The 25050-nt window shown below is 44.0% G+C and overlaps 1 protein-coding gene across 4 annotated transcripts in view; it reads left to right on the forward strand.

The window, feature by feature from the left end:
* SCARB1 (scavenger receptor class B member 1) overlaps positions 1 to 18716 on the forward strand; it is a 57369-nt gene extending 38653 nt beyond the window's left edge. For 2 of the 4 annotated variants that reach the window (XM_007666922.3, XM_007666924.3), the window contains exons 7-13: positions 930 to 1096; positions 2191 to 2309; positions 4341 to 4414; positions 7721 to 7772; positions 10802 to 10948; positions 14319 to 14447; positions 17356 to 18716. In XM_007666922.3, coding sequence (XP_007665112.1) covers positions 930 to 1096; positions 2191 to 2309; positions 4341 to 4414; positions 7721 to 7772; positions 10802 to 10948; positions 14319 to 14447 — 688 coding nt within the window. In that variant the 3' untranslated portion in view covers positions 17356 to 18716. Of the gene's footprint in view, positions 1 to 929; positions 1097 to 2190; positions 2310 to 4340; positions 4415 to 7720; positions 7773 to 10801; positions 10949 to 14318; positions 14459 to 17355 lie in introns of all 4 variants that reach the window. The other 2 variants (XM_016227298.3, XM_007666923.3) reach the window with 2 other exon arrangements.
* Positions 18717 to 25050: the final 6334 nt, after the last annotated feature.

The following is a 25050-nucleotide window of genomic DNA, read 5'->3' on the forward strand; positions in this document are numbered from 1 at the left end:
TGACTTGCTTCCTTTATTCTTCAACTCCCACCAGCCCCACAGCAATTATATACATTTCTGTAATTTTATTTATTAATGTCTGTCACCCGCTCTAGACTGTAAGCTCATTGTGGGGAGGGAATGTGTCTGTTACATTGTACTCTCCCAAGCACTTAGTACAGTGCTCTGCACACAGTAAGTGCTCAATAAATATGATTGACTGACCTGCACAAAACTCTACACATCTACCCTTGAATCAAGGTGGGGTTAATGTTCACTAGAGAACCTTAGCTTATGTGTTTCCTAATTGGTGTTAAATTTCCATGTCCCCTTCCAGGGTTTTTACTTTTGGGACATGTTCTTATTCCCGTGTGTCCCTCACTTCATGTCGAGAGTTATTTGCGGTGGGCTAGCCTCAAAGAAAGAGTTTAGGGGAGCAGAAGATCAAGAAAAATAGCTCTTGCTTTACTAGGTGGAAGAAGCATTGACCCAACATGGCTGCAGAACCTTAATCACTTTATCAGTCAATTGAATTTGAGTGGTTGCTGTGTGCAGAACACTGTACTAAGTGCTTGGGAGAGTGTAGTATAACAGAGTTGATATACCTGTTTCCTGTCCAAAGCAAGCTCGTCCTTGCACTTGGATTTGAATCCTTTAGTCACCGCTCCCTAAGCACCATGGCACTTAGGTACATATCTGTAACTTATTAATTTATATTGATATATGTCCATCTTCACCCACCTAGACTGTGAGCTCGTTGTGAGCAGGGAATCTGTTCACCAACTGTTAAATTGTACTCTCCCAAGCACTTAGTACAGTGCTCTGCACACAGTAAAGTGGTCAAATACAACTGATTTACCACACCTTGGCATCACTCTTACAGTCTGTGTTAGCAGTTCAGGTGGTCTCGGACCACTTGATAATGATGTTCCTTCCATTCTTCTCTCTAGGTCTATGAAACTTGTGTATGAGCAATCTAGAGATTTCAATGGGATCCCAACCTTCCGATTTGTAGCACCTAAAACCTTATTTGCCAATGGAACAGTATACCCACCCAACGAAGGCTTCTGTCCGTGCTTACAGACTGGGATTCAGAATGTCAGCACCTGTAGATTCAGTAGGTATAATGGTTTTGTGTGTGTGTGTTTCCTTTAGGATTTTTACAGGGAAGAATTCTGAGTATTTAACCAGAATACAAGACCGTGTCAAAATCCACTTGAGTTTGTAAGTACTACTCTAAACAGTGTTATAAATTTAGAATTCCAACTGAACAATAATAACTAATATACACTTTTTGTTTTCTTATATGAATTTTTTTCTTGACTCCATAGTTTTTTATTTAGAGACATCATTTCAGCTGATCTCATTTTGAACAAAATCATTTCACATCTTTGAATTCCCAATTATCATTTGGGTTTCCAAATCCATGTTTATTAGGCCACCTTGGTGACCTAAAACTAACTCTAGCTTATAAATTTGGTAAAACAACTCAATTGAGTACTAGCAGTATGGAAATGCCTTTAGAAGCTCCCTCTAAGGTACTGAGGAATATGGATATAGGTTCTGCTTTTCAATTCAGGTCAGAGATTTGTCTAGTACATTTTCTTATAAAGTCTGTATCAGTGAAATTGACTTGATGCCAAAAAGCTCCCTAAATTTACTTGATTTAAGTTGTTTGGGTGGGGTTCTCCTATACTTCCCTGCTACCTCTTCGTATTATTCATTCATTCATTCAATAGTATTTATTGAGCGCTTACTATGTGCAGAGCACTGTACTAAGCGCTTGGGATGAACAAGTCGGCAACAGATAGAGACAGTCTCTGCCGTTTGACGGTCTTACAGTCTAATCGGGAATTAGAGAGGAAGGAGGCTTTTGGTGCCTGTTGTACATATCTGCATGCATAGAGTTGCTCCCAAGGAGAGAGAGCCCTCAGAAATGGCTGCCCCGTGTGACTGACTTGCCCTCTTCTCCTGCTCCTAGAGCTGTCTCTGCCAAGACCCCTTAGAAGCTAAAGAAGCCACCAGTCTGCAACTTTGATGGTTCATCCAAGGTTTTGTTCTTCTTGAAGATAAGCCATTGCCCAATTTATGAATTCTCCTGACTGCTGTTTTTGATTTATGAAAGGGTCTCTTTTCCATTGGCCTAGTGCTCTATGGTTTGTCATACCCTGTGGCATCAGATCTCATTCTTCGGACATTTTGTGTTTTTAGGTGCTCCCCTCTTTCTCTCTCATCCTCATTTCTACAACGCTGATCCTGTCCTGGTTGAGGCTGTGAACGGACTCCACCCCAACAAAGAGCAGCATTCACTGTTCTTGGATATTCATCCAGTAAGATGACCCCAGGGCCCCTTTCTTGTCACTCAAGATAATCCCATTTGAGGGTCTCAGTTGCTGCCAGGAGAGGTGCTTCTTCTGCAACCTGGCACATCCTTGCTGCCTTGGAGTCAGAAGGAGGGTTATCCCTGGCCCCCAGACTTATTAAATCGAGCTTTACAAGTGTGGTCTGCTAATTGGATAATGTGGGAGGCTTTAGAGTTACTGGTAATAAAGTTTGGTAAATCAGCCAGACTCCATAGTACAAAGATTTAAAATTAGATAAAGAATAATTAAGATTAAAACATTATAAAGCCATAATTTAATTAACAGTTGTTAGCCTGGGATTCCACTTTGAAGACCAATTAGATAGAGGCAACACTCTGGCTTTGCATTATGATGTGCAATTATACCTTGCATTGAACCAAGATGAGGAGGGGTCTGATAGAGATACTGCTTCATGGCCTGGAAATTATAGAACATAAGTCTGATTAAATTTATTCCTGGGGAGTCCAAAAGGCAAAATCCAAGCCTTTGCCCCCTTCTATTCCACTACAGTTCAAGCACTGGAGCTCCTTTTAAATTGCCAAACACCAATCACATTGGAACTTCTGATTTAGGACTAAGGAAGCAGCATGGCACAGTGGATAGAGCAGGCCAGGGAGTCAGAAGGTCATGGGTTCTAATCCTGACTCCCATCTGTCTGCTGTGTGACCTTGGGCAAGTTACTTCACTTCTCTGGGCCTCAGTTGCCTCATCTGTAAAATGGGGGTTGAAGCTGAGAGCCTCACATGCGACAGGGACTGTCCAACTAGATTTGCTTGTATCCACCCCAGCGCTTAGTACCATGCCTGGCAATTAACAAATACCATCAACATTATTATTATAATAATATTGTTACAGGTTTGGAAGGTGGGGTATTTCCCAAATAGGATCAACTTGGGGTAAATATGTAGATTTTTTTTTCCTGAGCTGTTGGTTCCAAATTGGTTTCCAGCATTGACCTCTGGAGTCTCTGATAGCACCTGCTCCTAATTCTTTTTTCGCACAGTTCTATACTCTGATGACAGTACTCCTACTGTTAAAAAAAAAAAAAAAAAAAAATGTTGTCTGGGGCTCACGGAAGTTGAGCTATTTCTCCCCAGATCCTTTTGTTCCAACAGCAATAAAAAGTCATCCCTACTTTTTTTCCTTTTTGCATCAACAGAGCTTTGGACTAGAATAATTAAATGGCTGCACCATCTTAACTTGAACTGTTCCCCTATTTTGGTTTTTCTAGCTCCTGTATCAATTAGAAGTGGCAGGACCTAATAATAATGATGGTATGTGTTAAGCACTTACTATGTGCCAACCACTGTTCTAAGCACTAGGGTAGATACAAGGTAATCAGGTTGGACACAGTCCCTGTCCCACGTGGGGCTCACTGTCTAAATCCCCATTTTACATATGAGGTACCTGAGGCCCAGAGAAATCAAGTGACTTGCTCAAGGTCACACAGCAGACACGTGGCAGAGCCAGGCTTTGAACCCACATCCTCTGACTCCCAGGTCCGTGCTCTTTCCACTAGGCCACGCTGTGTATCAGGCTGATGGTGCATTGATAGTTTTGCTGATAAGAGTTTATTTTACAAGAACTAAGGTGCTGACTGAGGGTTGTATTTTATTTTATGGTATTTAAGTGCTTACTATGTGCTAGGCAGATAGCGCTGGGGTAGATCCAAATTAATCTCCATATTACTGATGAGATAACTGAGATACAAAGAAGTTAAGTGATTTACCCAAGGACACACAGAAGACAAGTGGTGGTGCTACGATTAGAACCCAGGTCCTTCTGACTCATAGCCTTGTACTTTTTCCACTAGGCCATGCTACTTCTCTCTGTAGGGATTAAATATTAACTTCCTGGGAATGGAGGAGATGTACTTTCTGACCATTTGTCTGGAATCTTGCTCCAAGGAGTCAAGTGCTTTCTATATAAGAACACTTCAGTTGGAGCCTGAATTTTAAAATGCCAACAAAATTACATTGTTTTCTCTTTCGTCTGCAGGTTACTGGCATTCCGATGAATTGCTCCGTCAAGCTGCAGTTGAGTTTATATATAAAAGCAGTCCGAGGGATAATGTAAGTTTGAATCCTCTAGCTTGCTAGGGAGCCGAGTAAAGCTTTTCATTTTCCTTGGAAAACTCATAGGGTATGGTGAACTCTCCATGTGCCAGTTAATATGGTTCTAGATATTCAATCCAGTTCTTTGGGAATAAGGGGAACTTTCTCTCATTGTTCTCCCTCTCTTCTTCCCAAATTTGACATGGAAGTTGATAAGAGCCTGTGTTCGTAACAGAATCAAGGAGGAGTTGTGGTGATATTTACTGAATGCCCACTTGGTGCCATGCACTGTCCTGAGCACTTGAGGGAAGTACAACAAATGAAACCTGAAACCCATTTGCTGCCAAAGATCAACACTGTAATGGGAGAAGGGATGATCCACCTGGGCTCAGTCTGCATCAGAGCTGGCTGCCAGGAGTTCCTGAAAGGCCCAGGCCCTGGGGTTCATCAAATTGGCCCCGGGTGCATTATAAACAGTGTTCAAAAGGTCACTTGGACATCTGCTGGGCTAGGGGCAGCAATGTTGCCACCCAGGCATCTTCCCTAGCCCCACCCCCAGTTGGCACCGTGTACAGTTGGTGACCAGGGACACCCTCTGCCTGGGGATGGAATGCTGCAATGGGAGTCTTGATTCTCCCTCTTCTCCCACAACCATCTGATTCTCAAAGTCTGCAGAGAAAGCTCTTTGTGAATTGTGAGCAAGGCACAAGCAATAATCATACACTGGAGTCGAGTGAGAACTGTTAGAACATTGGCATGGGTGAAAGATACCAGCTGGAGCTGAAGTGGAGAGCAGTTAAGAGGGAGACGATTTCCACAGAATTTATATGCCTATCTGAAATATATTTACATTAATGCCTGTCTCCCCCTCTAGACTAAGTTTTTTGTGGGCAGGGAATGTGTTTGTTCTATTGTTCTATTGTACTTTCCCAAGTACTTAGTACAGTGCTCTGCACACAGTAAGCACTCAATAAATACGGTTGACTGTTGGAGGATCTTAAATCCAATAATTGTAAAACTCTGTTTAACTGGGAGACAAATAGGAAGTCCTTGGAGGCTTTTGAAGTAGGGAAGGATAGGCTCTGCGTGACATGGAAGGAAAGGATCTGATCACTGGGATGGAGGGCAGAGTGAGGAAGGGAAAGGCCTGAGACAGGGAGATCGGTAATGAGGGGGTTGCAACAGTCCAGCCAGGAGGTGGCAAGGGTTTGAACCAGAATAGTGGTCATAAGGAAGTGGGGGGCAGATCTATGAGATACTCTATAAAATTCTTGTGGGCAGGGAATGTCTTTACCAACTGCCTGGTTTTATTCTCTCGAGTACTTAGTACAGTGCTCTGCACACAGATAGTACTCAATAAATGCCATTCACCTTGTACGGGATAGAGCAACTGAATGTGAGGAAATAACAGATGACAAAGATGCAAACTTATGGAACAGGGGAAAGGGAGGTGATAACAGTGGGGAAATGAGGAAGATGAGAATTTGAGGGAAGAAAAATGCAGTTTTAGGCTAAATTTCAGGGGTAGTGTTGGAGGAGAGGAGGGTCACTCTGTAGGAGTAGCACTGAGATTATAAAGTGGGTGAGAGATGAGGGCTGGTAAACCATTTGAGAGTTTATTTGCATAGAGGAGGTTTGATGGTCGCTGAAACCACTTGTTCCCAAGGGAATGTATATTAGAGGGGAATATTAGTAAAGTGAGAATATTAGAGGATCCAGAACAGCACAGTGTGGTGCATACACACACAAATCCAGGGGGAGGGAAGAATGAAGAGCAGGCACAGGAAGCTGAGAAGCCAGTAAAAGAGGAAGGGAACCAGAGTCACTGCTGGAGAGGATTTCTGGGAGGAAGGAGTAGTCAACTCACAGATGCAGTCAAAGATTAGGACCAAGTTGAGCCCATTAGACATAGCTTAGTTCATTCATTCATTCAATAGTATTTATTGAGCGCTTACTATGTGCAGAGCACTGTACTAAGCGCTTGGGATGAACAAGTCGGCAACAGATAGAGACAGTCCCTGCCGTTTGACGGGCTTACAGTCTAATCGGGGGAGACGGACAGACAAGAACAATGGCACTAAACAGCGTCAAGGCTTAGTTGGTTACCGGTGTTTCTTTTGACTTCTTGGAAGCATTCCCCAATTCATTTTTACTCTCTGCTTATATCCACCTCCCCCATCTCCCCAGCAATTCTATGTCACCTAACACAATCTCCCATAACCTTTTTGTACATCTCACACACCCTATTACTTAATCACTAACTCCTGTACATAGCCTCTTTTTTCAGTGATGTTTCTTGAATGCTTACTGTGTGGTGACCACTCTACTAAGTGTTCAGGAGAGTACAGTAAAACAGAGATGGTAGACATGTTTCTTTTCCATAAAAAACGTAAAGTCTAGAGTCTACAGTCAAGTGCCCAAAGGGTATGGATCCAAGTGCATAGACAAAGCAGAGGGAGGAGTCAGGGAAAAGAGGGCTTAATGGGGGAAGACCACTTTTATAATATTTATGACAGTTGGTAAGAATTTGACAATCAATATTATTTGAGTGCACACTGTACTAAGTGCCTGGGAGATGTCCCTCTTCTCTAAGCTCCTTTGGGCAGGGATCATGTCTACAAAGTCTGTTGTACTCTTCCAACTGCTTAGACCAGTGCTCTGCACACAGTAAATGTTCAGTAAATACTACTGATTGTCAAATGCTCTTCCAATGTATTTGAATGTCCATCTCCTGTGCTACAGTGTAAACTCCTTATTTGCAGGGCTCATGCCCTAATGATTCTAATATATTCTCTGAAGAACTTAATAGAGTGCTTGGCATAGTCAAGAAGTATTTTTTGCAGTATTCATGTACAGATTTATGCTCTATTTAGTCTTACCAAGAACCAATCATCTAGGGTAAATAGCAATTTTTCATAGGCCAGTATTTTTATTTTATTCTATGTAAACATCTTAGCCAATAAGAAGGATGAGAGGCTGGTAACCTTTTCATATTTGTTTGAAATGAGGAAAAATACTTTCCCCATTTAAAAAAAAAAGTTACTCTTCAATTAAACATTGGGTAACTTCTTGTGATGAGTCCTTACTTAATAGCATATTTCCTGAGAAAGAGCTTTAGAAGCTATACATACAGTGAAATAGCCAGAATTCTCAGCCTTCATCTTTGCTATATCAAAGCAAAATAACTCAGAAGCCTGGGGAATTGTAACACTTAAAAAATATGCTCTGCAGAAACACTTAAAGCTCTAAACAGTTGATGTATATCTGGGGAACTCAAATGCAATTTGTCCTTTCTACCTTTGTTTTATTTGTGTTGTTTTTCAGGCAAACAGGGAAGATCCAACCAGTAGTTTTGCCTATGCTTTGGTTTGGAGAGGTAAGTTCGTACCTCTCTTTCTGTGCTCTGGAAATAAAAACGTACTGTGAACAGAACACATGAAGGGGAGAGAAGCAGAGCATCCTTACTGTGCACACAGTGAGTGCTCAATAAATGATTGCTAGAACTCAGCAGTGCTGTTTAAACCAACCTGGGAAGGGCAGAGTTACTCTCTTCAGCTGATTTTGTCTGTTCAGTGAAGTTGAATCAGGAAGACCCTAATGAGTGGTGCTTGGTCCCTGCTGTGGAATTGATCAAGCAGTGGTATTTGAGTGCTTATGTGTAGTAAGTGCTTGGGAGAGTACAGTAGAGTTGACAGACATGTTCCCTGTTGAAAATGCCCTGCCTACTGCGGGGGAGGGTGCCCCCTGGCAAAGGAGTAACTATCTGCTTCTAAGCCATCTGCCTCATAGTTTGGCTGCCTTTTTCTTTTAACAGTAGTAAAAATAATAATCGTGGTATTATTTATGGTATTTGTGGGGCTGTGTGCCTCGCACTGTACTGTTGAGGCAGATAGAATGTAATCAGATTAGACACAGCCCTTGTCCCATATGAAGCTCACAGGCTGAGACAGGGAAAGCAGGTATTTAATCTCCATTTTACAGATGAGGGAACTGAGGCTCAGAGATTATCTATCCAAGGTCACACAGCAGACAAATAGTGGAGTTGGGATTAGATCCCAGGTCTCCCGACTCTCAGGCCTGTGTTCCTTCTTTCCACTAGGCTGCTTTACCAAACTCCTAGGCCATTAGCCCAGTACATGTGTTCTGTTGTTCTGAAAGGAACAATTTAGTCCAACTCTTCCCTCCTGGACAGGCCTCTACCCTGGCAGTGGAGGGCACCTCTGGGGCTTTTGCTCCTGTCCATGGGACACTGCCCACTTGTGATATGAGGCTTTGATTGCTCTGCGTTCTGGAAAGCAAATTTGAAGCAACTTCCAATCAGCAAAGCACAGGAAAGTTCCTTTTTCCTCTCCTATTAAAAAAATCTGTTGCCATGCCACTTGCTTATTCCCCCTTAAACTATTTTTCACTGAAATCCCTGACCTCTGTTGCCCCTCCTCCCCTCCGTGTTTGCTTTCATAGCTTCCCTTATCAGTGCTACTCACATTTATAGTGGTTCTTTCAAAGGTCTAAGTTCATATTTGGCTTGAATCTTAACTTTGATGATTGAGTTTAGAAATACATTCCTCAGGTTGCAAGAGTAAAATTATCTTTTTTAAAAACAATTGAAGGTATAAGTTCATTCAGCCCACTCTCACTTATCCACATATCAGTGATCAGGATTTCCACTTATCCAAACCCTTTCTTTCTTGAACCTGAATTCACGTAACTGCTGGTCAGAATTTTTTGATCAGCAGTCTCAGGCCATCTGTTCATACTTTTACCAGTCCTTATGGGCTATTTTATATTAATAATGTATTTGTAAAGCACTTACATCTATTATGTAAGTAAGTTTTAAGCCTTGGGGTAGACAAAAGTTATCAGGTTGGACACAGTCCCTGTCCTGTGTGGGACCCACAGTCTAACAAGGAGGGAGAACAGGCATTGAGTCCTCACTTTACAAGTGAGGCAACTGAGACTCAGAGAAATGAAGTGTTTCACCCAAGGGGACACAGCAGACAAGTGGCAGAGTAGGCATTAGAATGAAGGTCCTCTGACTTTCAGGCCCCTCTTTTTTCCACTAGGCCACACTGCCTCCCTTCTCTGCGAGTCAGGTAAGCTGTGGTTATCATGGCTCTCTCAGCCACAGTGGCTGCTTATGTATACCCTCCCCGGTCCTGCTTTTGAGGTACTGGTGTCATCTGAGACTGCAGGGGTGTGGAACAGGTGGGCTTATCTTGGGGTTCCTAGCAAGTAGCTCCCAGATTCCGCAGCCCAACTCCCCTGTAACTGCAACTGGATGCAGTTTAACCAACCCATAGTGCTTACATCGTGGCTGTGCAGAACTGTCCCTGGACCCCATCCCTGAATCAAAAAGAATCCCTAGCCACTCCAGACTAAAATAATTGGTCCTTTTCTTCCGAGCCAAGCAGTCAGCACAGAAGAAGATCCTTAGGTTTCTTTCCACCCTTCTCTCTGCCAAAGAGCACTCTGATATCCTCTGCTTCCCCTTCATTACCCAAATTACCTGCATCTCTGAAATATACCCAGTTCTAAATGTTCAGAATATCCAAAGCTTTTTATTGGTTTTTCTTGTTCTTGTCTATATTCTGTCTTGTTTTCCTAAAGATAAGATATACCACTCCAAGGATGGGGGATTTGAAAACTTCAGAAATTGGGCTATTCAGGAGAACCACTAAATCCTAATGATCCATGAAAATCCCTCCCGAAGTCCACAGCACTTGAAACATTCACTGTTGGGTAATAACTTCAGTCACCTTCAGTATCAATCTTTTTGCCAGAACCTCTAGCAAGTTGCATTACAATTTGCAACTTTCTAGACTGCAAGCTCCCATTCTAGACAGTGAGCACCAGTGGTCAGGGAATGTGTCTGTCAAATTTGTTGTTTAGTACTCTCCCATGTGCTTAGTACAATCCTTGACACACAGGAAGTGCTCAGTAAATACCATTGACTGATTGGAGTTTCTCTTTTTTCCCTAATTTTCTCAAGAAGCAGTGAAATGCTTGACAGGAAAGAGAAGGAAAGGGGCTAGATGATTAGCTTCTGAATAATTAACAATAACTTACTACATGCCAAGGATCATGCTAAGCTCTGGCTTAGATACCAGTTAGATTGGGAACAGTTCCCATCCCACTTGGGACTTACCTATGAGAGAGGTAGAACAGGTGTTTCATTCCTACTTCCCAGATGAGCAAACAAACACAGAGCAGTTAGTGACTTGCCCAAGGTTACCCAGCAGGGCAAGTGTCAAAATTGGAATTAGAACCCAGGTTCCCTAAGTCCCAGGCCTGTCCTCTTTCCACCAGGCCCTGTAATTGAGTTGTTTAGTCCATGAAATGACTTTGTTTATGCTGATTAAGTAGTCTCCCATGTGAAATTATCCTTTCTTGTGTGTTTTGCCCCAGAGTGGAATGATGGGTGGCAAAACCTTAAAGACATTCTACACTCAACTGGTGTTGATGCCCAGTGTGGCACAATACGTGCAGTACGTCTTCATCGGCCTGGGAGGGGTTCTCCTGATTATCTCCTTCATCCTCCAAGTCAGAAGCCAGGTAAGTGAACAGAAGACACCAAGATGTCCTCTCGCTTTACAAATCAAGACTTGAAATGGGCCTGATAGCACCGTGCTGAACATGGGTGTGACTCACTCTTACCATTTCACAGATTAAATGCCTTCAGGGAGGAGATCCTTGCTAGACTTTGGCCTTCCTTCAGGTGGGGCTTTGGGGGAAACGGGATCAGCAGCATCTCTGCTTAGCTTCCTCTTCCTTCCAGCGGGATTTCAGGGAATGGGTTGCTTTGACTTCATCTTGCACTCTACATGCCGCTGCTCCTCTCCACTCTGGCCCTGTGAGTTCTTTGTGTGTGAGCAGGAAAGGCAGGGACCACAGCACAAAGACAACTGGAGATGGGTGGGGGCCAATGTGCTAAGTGGGAGGTGGATGCTTATTCAGGGTCTCCGGGACCCCACCAGGACAGCTCTGAGATTTCCTAGGCTGGCCAGTTGAGAGAGAGTAGCCAAAGACCCTTTCTGCTGCTCTCCATGGGGTAGAGGAAATTGAGTGGGCTGATTCAGGTAAGATGCATCTCTTGGGCTTAGAAGTCGGCAGAAATAAAGATTCAGTTTAGTGTCCTTTTGTTTGGGTATTTTAAGTAGTGTGTTTAGTTTCACATTCATTTATACTTTGAGAAGCTTTCTGAAAGCTACTCACTGTGATGGTCTGTCTCTGCTTCCAAAATAGGACCTTTAAAATTTGTATCCCTCCCACACAGCCCACCTAAGGGGTTCAGGTAAGACTGAGAACCTCCTGGTTCTTAAGAGGAGAAGTGTTGATTATTAGACTGTAAGATCATTGTGGACAGGGAATGCGTTTATTATTTTACTCTCCCAAGTGTTCAGTGCAGTGCTTTGCACGCAGTAAGCACTCAATAAATATGATTGAATGAATAGGAAGTTGAGTACAGCCAGTATTCCTTCACTAGTGCAGGGACAGATGAGCTAGTTTCCAAGAAGCTCTTAGAAGGGACCTGTTATGGAGTACTACTTTTGTTGGACTTGATTCTTGCTTTAAAGATGAGTAGGAGTTAACTACTGGTAAGAAGTCCAGCTCCAAAGCACATGTTCAAAACTCACTAGGACTGCTTTCTTTCTTTTTTTTTTTTTCTGCTTTTGTGCAGCTTTGGCTCTCCCTGGCTTAGGGATTATGCTTTGACTCTTTTCCTCTATTGCTGAAGCACTAAACCCAGAATGCTTCATGAGAGTTGAAACATTTGAAGTTTGGGCCATGCAACTTTCCAGTCTGCTTCACTAATTTTCATCAAATGGGGTTCCTTATAGTGTTCCACTTGGGAATGAAATTTCCGACCAGTCTTTCTCTTGCACTTTGAAGCTCCAAGCTTCTGGAATGAAGATGAAAGCCCCTTCTCCCCCCTGCCCCCCCAAAAAAGCCAAACCAAAGACACAACAAAAGTCGTCATGGTGAGAAATGTGGACTTATTTGGACCATAGTAATTCCTATCCAAGTATATATTTAGGGGTGTTTTGGGCTATATAAACCTGGACATGGAAAGACTGTCTTCAAGAGAAATTTTCCATGTCGCTGTTTGCGTTTCACTGCCACTAGGTAGAACTCCATTTGGAAACACTGGCTTCTAGAGCCTCATTTAGAAGAACTCCCAATCCCATTGGGTTCTTTCCTCTTGGGAGCAGATTCACTAACCAGATTCTTCTGACCAACCTTATCATTCTCCTACTTACTGTACTTGGCTTGAGGGGCCTGCCAGCAATCAACCAGTCAATGGTATTTATTGAGCCTTTTATTGTGTGCAGAGCACTGTACTAAGTGCTAGTCAATCCAGGGTCCCGATCAATCTTCCCCTCTGAGGCTTGGGGCCAGAATGGGAAGCTTCTTGGCTTGGCTCCATGAGGCCATGCACTTCTCCAGAGAGGCTTGCTTAAGCTCTGGCAGTACTATTGATTGACCCATCACATGCCAGATCTTCACTTCCCTAGCTGACTTAGTTTATATAACTGATCCAGCATGAATTTGTTTTTTCTTGAGAGCTGGGGGGTTGCTCCTTTAGGCCACTACATTTCCTTTAGGGGAACACTGTGCTGCCATCCAACTCTGGAGCATTTTCACCTTCCTTATGCTCAGCCTATGTCTCACTGTGCTGCATTGGGTGTGTCCACCGTTGGTATAAATGACCCATTTGCTGTACAGATGACCGCTGTCTTTATTGTTGGACTGGAAATTCTAACCAGCGACTAAATTTGTTTTATGTGTGCTTTTTTGTTTTTTGGCTTTGTTTTGTTTTTTAAAAAGCGAATCATCCCAAGTTTTTACTTAAGTAAAATGGAATCTGCCTCTAGGGCAGCCCCTGGACTCTAGTAGCAAGTACACTGTATTGGTATCTGGAGAAGAGCTTCTCCATCAGCAAAAGCTGGGAGAGCAAACGCCCAGAGAGGCTACTTTGGGCTCTACTTTTAGTGGCTGTGTTTCTTTAAAATTAGTGAAGAAACTCACAGCAAAGAGGCAGTGGTCCCTAAAGATCCTTTTGTAACAGGACTAAGGTTTAGGATTATGTAAAAAAGTTACCAAACTGCACAGTATCAGTCCATCTTCCCTCTCTTCCCCCTTTCCTCCACTCAAAGAAGGCAAAAAACAATCTGTGTGAAAGGTGTGCTAACTGGCTACTTTCCCTTATTCCCTCAATCAGTGTTGAAACCCTGAATCACAATAAAGCCATTGATGGCAACTGATTATACCTGGTATTCCCCCTCAAGCATCTCTTTGGATGGCTGCTTCTGAGCAGGAGAATTTAAATTGAAATTGATTCCTCTGGCTTCCAAGGGTCTCTGGTCTTCGGGACCTTCTATGTATTTGCTTGAGGGCAGTCTTTCAGAGTGGATATGCTTGGGGTGTATCTATTTTTTTCTAAAAGTTAAAATATGTTAAATGGTCAATCTTAAAATAATGCCTTTTAATCTCACCAGCTCAAGCCATTCTTAAAAAGCTGTCTGTTCCTAACCCAGGCATCCCTGTCAAATTTATTTCCTTTAAACTTAGTATCTTTCCCCATGTAAGCACCCAATTTTGTTCCTGTCCCTACAGTTGGCCTTTCTGAGATTTATAGTCTAAACCCTACACAATCTTGGCATTCAGAGGGACACTTAAAGACTGGCTTGATCTCTTGTAGAATTGTCTAAGTTCTAATTCATTTCCCTTTTTAAATAGCATTTAATGGTGATGGAGAATGACTAATAATAAATGTACCTTGAATAAACTAGTTTTAAATAGAGAAGCAATCAAATTAACAGAAGTACTAAACTTGACTATAAACCATGTTTAATATATTCCTTGTTTAGAAAGTGAAAAAACTCACAACTTTAAATGATAAATTAGCTTGATTATCTTCTAGGACAAATGCTTTTTATTTTGGAGTAGTAGTAAAAAGGGTCCAAAGAATAAGGAGGCCATTCAGGTCTACTCAGAAACTCTGATGACCTCTACTCATAATGGGACTGTGCTCCAGGAAGCCCGTTTGTAGGTGGGTACCAGGTAAACCAATCTTTTCCACTAACATAGCCATTCTCGTCAATAAAACTGATATATAATTCTAAAGTAGAATTTTCAAAATTGCTTTTATCCTATAAAGATCTTCACCCTCCATCTCTTCTAAAAGTGTGTAAAGACTTAAGTTCTCTTGCCAATGAAAATAATTGCTTTAGAGCAGCCTTACAGATCACTGCTATGTAAGGTCGCTTCAGAGCTGGAATAGACATAGGGACAGTTTTGAGTGTGGTTTTTTTTGTTTTGTTTTTTGTTGTTGTTGCTGTTTTTCATTATTTTCTCAGAATTAAAAATGAATGGGAGATCTCTTCTGGGCAAATTAGGTATTGGGTCAGAGGCCAGGTGATTTTTATCAAGGTTCCATTTCCCTGTTCAGGGAAGCTCTTGGAATGGTATGTGTGATAGTGACCTGGTGGAAGAAGGAATGGGAGAAGTGAATTAAGACTAAGGCTACATCAACTTTGATATGCCTTCAGGTCCACAACTTAAGCAGAGGGGACAGCCCAGCATAAAAGGCACAATTGCTGACTTTATTTCTGTGTACTGAGAGCTCCAGTGCCTACTTCTAGACTAAAATTTCTCACTCATATTGTTTCTGGAACCCAGTGGCATAAAATTAAGTTAAGAAGAATGAACTCTCAGGTGATGCCTCTAACGGTCTTCCTAGAAAAGGGAAGGAATTCTAGTTTTTTCAAATCCATGCATTGAGGCTGCTGTTGTTTTAACAACCAGACTAAAGACTCAACATTCAGAACAAAATGTGCCAACTGCATTTAAAATTTAGGAGGGTGTGCATTTGGAGGCTAGTATACTACTATACTATACTTGAAGCATCTTAGCTTAGTGGAAGGTGCATGGGCTTGGGAGTCAGAGGTTGTGGGTTCTAATCCCGTCTCTGCCACTTAGCTGTGTGACTTTGGGCAAGTCACTTAACTTCTCTGTGCCTCATCTGTAAAATGGGGATTAAGACTGTGAGCCCCATGTGGGACAACCTCTGTCTCCCCCAGCGCTTAGAACAGTGTTTGGCACATAGTAAGTGCTTAACAAATACCATTAGTAGTAGTATTATTATTACTGTTTAAATTGTACCAGAGTGAGAAATCTTGAGCATCAAAGTTTTTCTCTTATATTGGTGACAGTGTGCTGGACTCTGCAGTCAGAAGTGACCCCTTTTGGCTGTTGGTTCAGATCACTAGGGGGTTTCCAAAGACTCTTCCACTTTAAGAAACCAGTGGACTTCTGCGCTTTGTTGATTTCTTGGGTAAAAATGACTCATAAATTCTGTGGCCCTCAGGAGGCTAGTAGGGTGAGAAGGGGTAGTGAGAAGAGGGGAAAAAGGGGATAGGAGACCTAGGAGGATCATTAACTACCACTTGTGTTGTCTCCTCTCAGTTTGTCCCTCAGGACTGAAGTAGGTAGGGGTCTCTACCCCCTTCGTACCCCCACCACCTCCCTTCCCAGCGGAAAGGCGAGTCTGTCAAATAATAAACCATCTGTCTCTGCTGGGAAGACTCCTTTATCTTGAGAGTTCTTAGGATGTCATAGGTTGAATGTACAAGATACTTTTGGCTGAAGATTTTTTTTGGCTTTCTTCTCACCTCCCTGAAATTGCTGATTATAAGAGAATTTAGCACAGCAACAGCTGGATTCATTGCAGAATGTTTGACTATCGTGAACAGGCCTTCCAATCTGTAACTTTGGGTGGAGCAGTTAGCCAATAGGCCGTTTAAAGAGCCTGGGGCAACTCAAGTGAATGAACCCAAGTTTTACAAAGTGTGGGGGTTATTCTGGGTAAAAAGGCATCTTTTAAAGGCTTTCCAAACTGGTTATGTGGACTGTCTAGATTGAGAATAGGGCTATGCTTTTGTTGCTGTAATATTGCTCAGTTTTTCTTATAGCAACTAACCTTTGCTCACTTAAAAGCCAGCAACAAGGAGATGGCATTATTGCCTCTATTAAACATACCCCATTATGCCTAAAGAATGCCATTATTTTTTTAAAGAAACTTAAGTCTCTTCAACTCTGGGTTTTGCCCTAACACTTTTCTTAATTCTGCCCCAACCCCCACAATTGAATGACTACTTATTTTTTTAAAATTGCCACGATGTCTTACTAAAAAATTTTGCTTTTGGTATCATAATCTGACTTGTTCTCACATAACTTTCTGCTTTTGTAGTGTGTGTGGGGGATGTCTAACAGTTAACTCTTTATGAGGAGGGAAGGAGGGAGTGGGGTCTAAAGGAGAATGTATATATTGGGAACAAAACTGTCACATCCAATACCTCTGAATTCTCAGTAAGAGATGAAAACTTTCATATGTGTTCTCATGCTCAAATAATTCTTTGGTGACCTATAATTTTTTATAAAACAAAGCACTCATGAAACCCTGAAGGAAAACCATTTAGAACCTAATGCCTTCTACAGTTTAGAGTGTTGTAGCCATAAACTGGTTTGGATGGTTCATGATTCCTTTAAACTTCCATCAGAGGGGAAAGGGAAAAAGATAGTCTGTGGGGCAGAGAACCAAGGGAGGGAAAGAGGGTGGAGAGGGAAGAGTGGGAAAGGAGGCAAAACAAGGGAGGAGGGACAGAGAAGAAAGAGCAGGGCACAGGTGAAAGGAGGAGAAGGAGCTTGCTCTTGGCTGGACAAGTTGGGGCTTATTGGAAATTCCTCCTCCCCTCTCCCCTCATCTTGTGAATAAAGGGATCAGTCCTGTTGGCTTGCCATTTAAGAATATTCTCTCTCTCCAAAAGGGCAGCGTCTTTTGGTGCCTGGGTAAGGCCTACTTATTTAAGTCAACATCAAGATGGGTTGCCTGGAGGTGAGCATAAGTTCCTGGCTCAGCTGGTGGCAGAAAGATAACCTGACAACTTTCTTTTCTACAGAAAAACTTTGAAGAAGCTCTTGGACCAGGGCTGGACACACCAACTGATCAGCCTCCCAACCCAAAGACCCCCCTTCTCCAGGGAGACTCGAGTAACGGAAAATATTATAACGATGAAGCTTGAGGGGGGTGGGCTGCTTCCAGCACTCTGCAGGAGTGCCATTGTGACTTTTCTGTACACATGTGTGCAATGGACACTCAGGGACCAAAAGATCTCATTTGAGGATTCTAGAATGGACATGTTGATATGGGAGAGGCCAGAGAATCGAACTCGGCGTTCCAGTCATCCATGATGGAAAAAATGATTGACATCCATCATCTACCCAGAGGGTCGGATCACCCACCTTGGAAGTGGGAGGTGCAGTGCTATGCCTCGTGTCTTCCGCCCCTCATCCCTTGAGTAGAGCCACGGGAACATACTATGTGAATGTGTACTGCTTAGTTCATCAGGTGCACACAAATACTGTGTAAAGCTGGGTTGAGCCGTTTTGCTCCGCTCCTTCACCCCCTTTACCCTCGGATGACCCACTTTTCTTATCTATTAACCTCCCCTCTTTCTCCTCTCCTTCCCCCCAAAAAAATCCATATAGCACAACAGAACTCCATATTAGAGCTGGCCAGCATTGGATTGGGTCAGTATATGGAAATGAACTTCCTCCTTGGCCCAATTCCTAAATTTTTTTTCCCCCCTCTCCATAAGCCACAATGTATGTGTAGGGTGTTGGTCACTGTGGATCCAAGTGTACAAAAAGGCACATTTGCATCAGGGTAGAGTGAGCTTGGTCCTAGGGAACAGTGGTTATTGTCCTAGAGGACAAACATAGTCCAGCATATAGAGATTATGCAACTCTTTACTATTGACTCAGCTTAATTTTTAAAGCGACTTTTTACACCCATCAGGGGCAGGGACAAAATGTGCGCCTGTTCCAGGATTTTGTCATCTGCGAGAGTGGTTCCGAGAACCTCATTTAAAGGCCTTCCAGTGTTCCTCATTCCCTGCCTTTTAAATCCTGGATGTTGTCTCACAGGGTGCTTGTTTTGAATATCCCATCGATTTCATAGGCTTTGTATTTTTGCTTGAACTAAAATTTCCTGGTCAGACCGAATCCCAAATTGAAAGATCCTAACACTAAATCATATCCCGTGAGCCTCTCCCTTGACCCAAGACATTGTGGGGAAGGAGTACTCGTGATGGGGGCAGAAGGGGAAAACACTGCTTTAACTCCCTCGAGATGCTCTTTTGCTCCTGCCAGGCTGCTGGACCTTGTGCCCCTTGGGCAGATGTCTCCTCCCTTTTTTCCTATGGGAAAAAAAAATGAATTTTAAAAGATTTATTATTCAAATAAAAAGAAAAAAAAAGTAAAATGCTTGAGTGTAATTTCTTTATGGAAAAGGCTTGCTGCAATGAGAACCAGCCTGGAGAAAGGCAATCTGCTCCCAGTGGCTCGTGTCTTCTGCATCTGCTCATCTTCTTTACTTAGACAGTGAGCCCAGGTGGGACAGGGACTGTGGCTGACCTTTTTTTTCCCCCCCCACAAAGGAATTTAAGCGCTTATTATGCACTGGTTTAGATACAAGTTAGCAGGTTGGGCACAGTCCCCTCCCATATGAGGTTCACACTCTTAATCTCCATTTTACAGATGAGGAACTGAGGCATAGAGAAGTTAAGTGACTTGGCCAAGGTCACACAACAGACCTGGTGGAGCTGGGATTAGAACCCATGTCCTCCTGACTCCCAGGCCTGTGCTCTATCCATTAAGTCATGTGTGCCAGGCACTCTTCTACCCACTGGGGTAGATACAAGCTAATCAGGTTGGACACAGTCCATGTCCCAGATGGGGCTCACAGTCTTATTGCCCATTTTACAAAAGAGGTCACTGAGGAAGCAAAATGACATGCCCAAGGTCACATACCAGTGGCAGAGCAGGGATTAGAACCCAGGTCCTTCTGACTCACAGGTCCATGATCTATCCACTAGACCATACGGATTAATTTGTATGTACTCCAGTGTTTAGAACAGTACTTGACATGCAGTAAGTGATCAACAAATAATACCATAAGTAATCTTAAAGTAGGAACTTTATGGGTCTGGTTGCAGGCTGACTTTTTATTATTCATCTATTCATCATGTATTGACTCCCCACCTCCCACTACCCCCACACTCCCTGCCCCACTACAAGAAGGCATTAGGAGCACAGGCCTGGGAATCAAGGGACCTGGGTTCTAATCCCTGCTCTGCCACATCTGCTGTATGACCTTGCGTAAGTCACTTCACGTCTCTGTGCCTTGGTTACCTCATCTGTAAAATGGGGGTTGAGTCTGTGAGCCCCATGTGGGACATGAACCTTGTCCAACCCAATTTGCTTGTACCCACCCTAGCGCTTAGTGCAGTGCCTGGCACATAGTAAGTGCTTAAGAAATACCATTAAAAAAAAAACCCTGCCCTCAAGGAGGTTACAACTTAATTTCTATTTTTCATCACAAACTCATGATTGCTGAAGGATGGCATGTTTGGAAGTTGGGGGAGTGCCCCTAGAGGAAGTAGTTTTTTTAAAAGGGCTATAACTGGGGAGGGGGAGGTGGTTTGGTAAAGCTGAGTGGGGAGGGCATTCTGGGCAGGGAAACAGTGAACAGTGGATCAGAGGCAGAATAATAATGTTGGTATTTATTAAGCGCTTACTATGTGCAGAGCACTGTTCTAAGCACTGGGGTACATACAGGGTAATCAGGTTGTCCCATGTGAGGCTCACAGTTAATCCCCATTTTACAGATGAGGTCACTGAGGCCCAGAGAAGTGACTTGCCCACAGTCAGCCGACAAGTGGCAGAGCTGGGAGTCGAACCCATGACCTCTGACTCTGAAGCCCAGGCTCTTTCCACTGAGCCATGCTGCAGTAGAGGGCACGTAGATTGGAAGAAAAAAAGGCCAGGATCTTGAGAGTAGAGAAAAAGCTAAGTGCCTCCCTACATCTGAAGATCCTTTTACTCCCAGTTTTCACCTTCACACATTCCCGTAAAAGTCACTGAGGCTCTTCTGGGGGCCCAGTCAACTTGGTACTTGATGGTCTCGGTATGAAGGAGAATGCCAATCCATGCTGTTGCTTAGTAATCTGCTCTGTGTTGGGCTGGTAGCAGACCCGAGGGACAGAGGTATCTTCTGTGGCGATAACCTCCCTTCAATCAAATATCAAGTGTTAAAAACGCTGGGGCACTAGCAAATCAGCTGCCTCAGCTACAGTGGCTGACCGTGGCACTGTAAACAGGCTCACGGGAGGAACCAGGGTTTCTGCACACCCTCTTCCAGCCCTTAAATTTAACTCAACAGGTGTTTGAAAGAGGGTGATGGGCTATTTACCCTCTTCTCCATTCTTGGATCTCCCTGCAGTGTTGTGGTGGCACCTGCCATATATCGTATCCATGGTTCATCTGTATAAGATCTATCAATTGGGTATTTATTGAGGGCTTACTGCATGCACATGTATGCTTAGTAGAGTACTCTGTACTTAGTAATCGCTCAATGAGTATTTGATTGATTGATTGAACTGGCCCTTGGATCCTTTCCCTGTTGTGCATTCCCTTTTTTCTGCTGCCCTCACAGATCCTAGGGCTCCCCTCTCATGGCAGGCTCTTGGCGGGCTCTTTCCCTCACCTATCCTCTCTCTTCTGCTGCTCCCCAGCCTGCCTGCTTCACTAGTTCCTAGCTCATCTCTTTCTTTCCAACTCATATCAATTCAACTCTCCACTGTACTTCCTTAGTCTCCTACCACTTGCTCACTCCTTTTGCCCTTCACAGTGCTTCTTCCCCACCCTCCAGTCTTCCAAATCACACATCTCTCTATCTTCAAAACTCCCCTCACCTCCCAGAGCCCACTGGGGCAGCATAACCTAGTGGAAAGAGGTGAGCCAGAGTCAAGAGAGCTAGGTTCAAATTCTGACTCCACCACTTGGCTACTGTGTAATCTTGGGCAATTTATTTAACTTCTGGGCCTCGGTTTCCTCATTCTTCAAATTTCCAAAGTGGAAAATCAGGATATTGAAGTTGCCATAGGCTTATCTCCTTCTCCCTCAATCTTTTCTGTCTCTGTGGCAGTTACCAGTGAATGCCATTTTTGGAAGTTTGGGAACTTTGATTTTCCTATCAAAAAATAAAGGTCTACATGCGAGGTAGCATAATACCCAAGCCTCCTCATCTCCAAATAAGTGCTTGTCACATGCACACTATGTGTCAAGCACTGGGGTAGATGCAAAATAATCAAGTCAGACACAGTCCCTGACCTTCTTGGGGTTCCCAGTATAAGAGGGAAGGAGAGAAGGAATATAAGAATAATAATAATAATGTTATTTGTTAAGTGCTTACTATGTGCAGAGCACTGTTCTAAGCGCTGGGGTAGACACAGGGGAATCGGGTTGTCCCACGTGGGGCTCACAGTCTTAATCCCCATTTTACAGATGAGGTAACTGAGGCACAGAGAAGTTAAGTGACTTGCTCAAGGTCACTTAGAGTAGCAGAGCCTGGATTACCACCCAGGTCTTCTGAATGTCAGGCTCACTGTATTGCACTCTCCCAATTAGTACAGTGCTCTGCACACAGTAAGAGCTCAATAAATACAAATGAATGAATGAAAATGGTCTTTCCCTAATGTGTTTCTCACTAGGCCCCAACTTCAGGGGAAGTGAAAGTAGGGTCACTGGGTGGGTGTTTTGGGGGTTGGAGGGAACTTGCTGGTTGATGAGAAGGGGGAGGTCTGTGTGACTCTGGCTAAGCAGAGGGAAGCTATTGTCTCTACTGAGGCCTTGAAGAACAGGAGACAGAAATAGACGCTACATCAACACAGTCTCTGTGTCCTGTTGCTGCCTGCTCCGAACAGCAGGAATGGCTTTCGCCCCATCCCCACCCCCCAGGGGGTAGAGGAGGCCCACTCAGGGAAACTGGCACAATAATAATAATTGTGGTAATTTGTTAAGCCCTATGTGCCAGTTACTGTACTAAGTGCTGGGGTAGATACAAGCTAATCAGGTTGGACATTGTTCTTGTCCCCAATTGAGCTCACAGTCTTAATCCCCATTTTACAGATGAGGTAATTGAGGCACAGAGAAGTAAAGTGACTTGCCCGAGGTCATACAGCAGACGTGGGGAATCTAGGATTAGAACCCAGGTCCTTCTGGCCCAAAGGCCTGTGCTCTATCCATATGGCATGTTTGGTGTGACCTCCAAACTGCTCCTGGACCTGGGACTGCCCACTCAGAACTGGGTCTGCCTGGTCTGATTTAGGAATCAGTGTGGAAAGAGTCCGGGCCCAGGAATTCTAATGCCGACTCTGCCACTTGTCATGACCTCAGGCAAGTTACTTAACTAGCCTGGACCTCAGTTCCCTCATCTGCCAAATGGGGTTTCAATACTTGTTCTCTCTCCTGCTTAGGTTGTGAGCCCCTCTTGGGACCAGGTTATCTTGTATCTACCCCAGGGCTTAGTACAGTGTTTGGCACATAGTAAGTGCTTAACAAATAATAATGTTGGTATTTGTTAAACGCTTACTATGTGCAGAGCACTGTTCTAAGCACTGGGGTAGAAGCAGCGTGGCTCAGTGGAAAGAGCATGGGCTTTTGAGTCAGGGCTCATGAGTTCGAATCCCAGCTCTGCCACTTGTCGGCTGTGTGACTGTGGGCAAGTCACTTAACTTCTCTGTGCCTCAGTTCCCTCATCTGTAAAATGGGGATTAAGACTGTGAGCCCCATGTGGGACAACCTGATTCCCCTATGTCTACCCCAGCGCTTAGAACAGTGCTTGGCACATAGTAAGCATTTAACAAATACCAACATTATTATTATTATTACAGGGTCATCAAGTTGTCCCATGTGAGGCTCACAGTTATAGTCCCCATTTTACAGATGATGGAACTGAGGCACAGAGAAGTTAAGTGACTTGCCCACAGTCACACAGCTGACAAGTGATAGAGCTGGGATTCGAACTCATGACCTCTGACTCCCAAGCCCAGGCTGTTTCCACTAAGCCACGCTGCTTCTCTAACAAATGCCACAGTTATTAGTTGTCATTAGCCTTCCTGGTTCTCCCATGTTCCATGAAGACAAAATTATAAAGGCGGTGCCCATGTGGGGTGCTCAGTAAAGATGAATTGAGTTAAAGTCAGATGCTTGTTTCTTGTTTCGTTTTTCATGGAAAGCCATTCACGATTCTGTTTCTCTGTGTCCATTATCTAAAATGGCTTCTCCCTGCTCAGAGCTGAGCGGGCCCAAGGCGTGTGGGATACTCAGTTTACCCAGTAGGGGGCGAGCGGGGAACACAGTTTGGCTCATGAATTTCTCCCACGCTGCTGCCTTGGTGGAAAAGCTGTGCATTCGGGGCATAAGGGTTGACTGCATCTCATGCTGTTTTGAATTGCAGCAGCCTGTCTGCCACATTCAAAGGGGATAATGAATATCTGTTCTTCCTCCTACTTAGCCTGGGAGCCCCATGCGGGGCACGGATTGTGTCTGACCTGATTATCCTGTTTCTACTCCAGCCATTTAGTTCAGCGCTTGACACACAGTGAGCGCTTAGCAAACACCACAATTAATATTATGATGATGATACTTGCCACTCTCCAGATTGCTTCTTGAGTAAATGAGAAAATCCGTGCATGCAGCATGGCTAATATTCTCTGCAAGAAGCCCCAAGCCACTGGTGGTCACGGGAATGGCTTGTCTAGCCCTGCCTCAGTCTTCTCTTTGAATGTCCCCCTAGCCACGGATGTTGATCTTAGTGGCTTCCCACAGTCCAGCTTGGCTACCCTCCCTTCATGGGGGTTTCTCACTGAGGCTAGTGAGGCCAACTCCCAAACTCAATAATTAAGTGCTTATTATGTGTCAAGCACTGTTCTAAGCACTGGGGCAGATAAAAACTAATTAGGTTGGACATGATTCCTGTTCTACATGGGGCTCACAGTCTTAATGCCCATTTTAAAGATGAGCTAACTGAGGATCAGAGAAGTTAAGTGATTTGCCCGAGGTCATTAAGTAGACCTCTGACCTGATTATCTTGACCTACCCCAGCATTTAGTACCTACCTCTATCCACTAGGCCAGCCTGCTTCTCAAATGAGAAGCGGCGTGGCTCAGTGGAAAGAGCACGGGCTTTGGAGTCAGAGGTCATGAGTTCGAATCCCGGCTCCGCCACTTGTCAGCTGTGTGACTGTGGGCAAGTCACTTCACTTCTCTGTGCCTCAGTTACCTCATCTGTAAAATGGGGATGAAGACTGTGAGCCCCACGTGGGACAACCTGATTCCCCTGTGTCGACCCCAGCGCTTAGAACAGTGCTCGGCACATAGTAAGAGCTTAATAAATGCCAACATTATTAAATGAGCAATCTTCACAGAGGATCTTCACAAGTCAGGGGATGGAGAAAGAACCGGAGGGGCAGAGGGTCTCCCGCTATCCGTTGCATCCGTCCCCTCCCTGGCTCCAGACCCATTGACTGTGGCAATCTGCCCAGGTGCTAAAGCCATCAGAGCCAGGCAACAGCAGGGTCAGATATATAATAGAGGACCCAGGTCTGGCAACTGGCACCTCTAGACTCACCACCAGGCCCAGCTTTGGGCAGGAGCCACTTAGGGAAGCTGGGACTGAGGGTGGCGGGCCTCCAGACGGAGGGAACCAAAAAGGAGGAGTGGGGAAGAAAGGTTCCGGGGAGTGAAGCACTC

Source organism: Ornithorhynchus anatinus, chromosome 2, assembly GCF_004115215.2.
Source record: "Ornithorhynchus anatinus isolate Pmale09 chromosome 2, mOrnAna1.pri.v4, whole genome shotgun sequence".
Classification (NCBI taxonomy): domain Eukaryota; kingdom Metazoa; phylum Chordata; class Mammalia; order Monotremata; family Ornithorhynchidae; genus Ornithorhynchus; species Ornithorhynchus anatinus.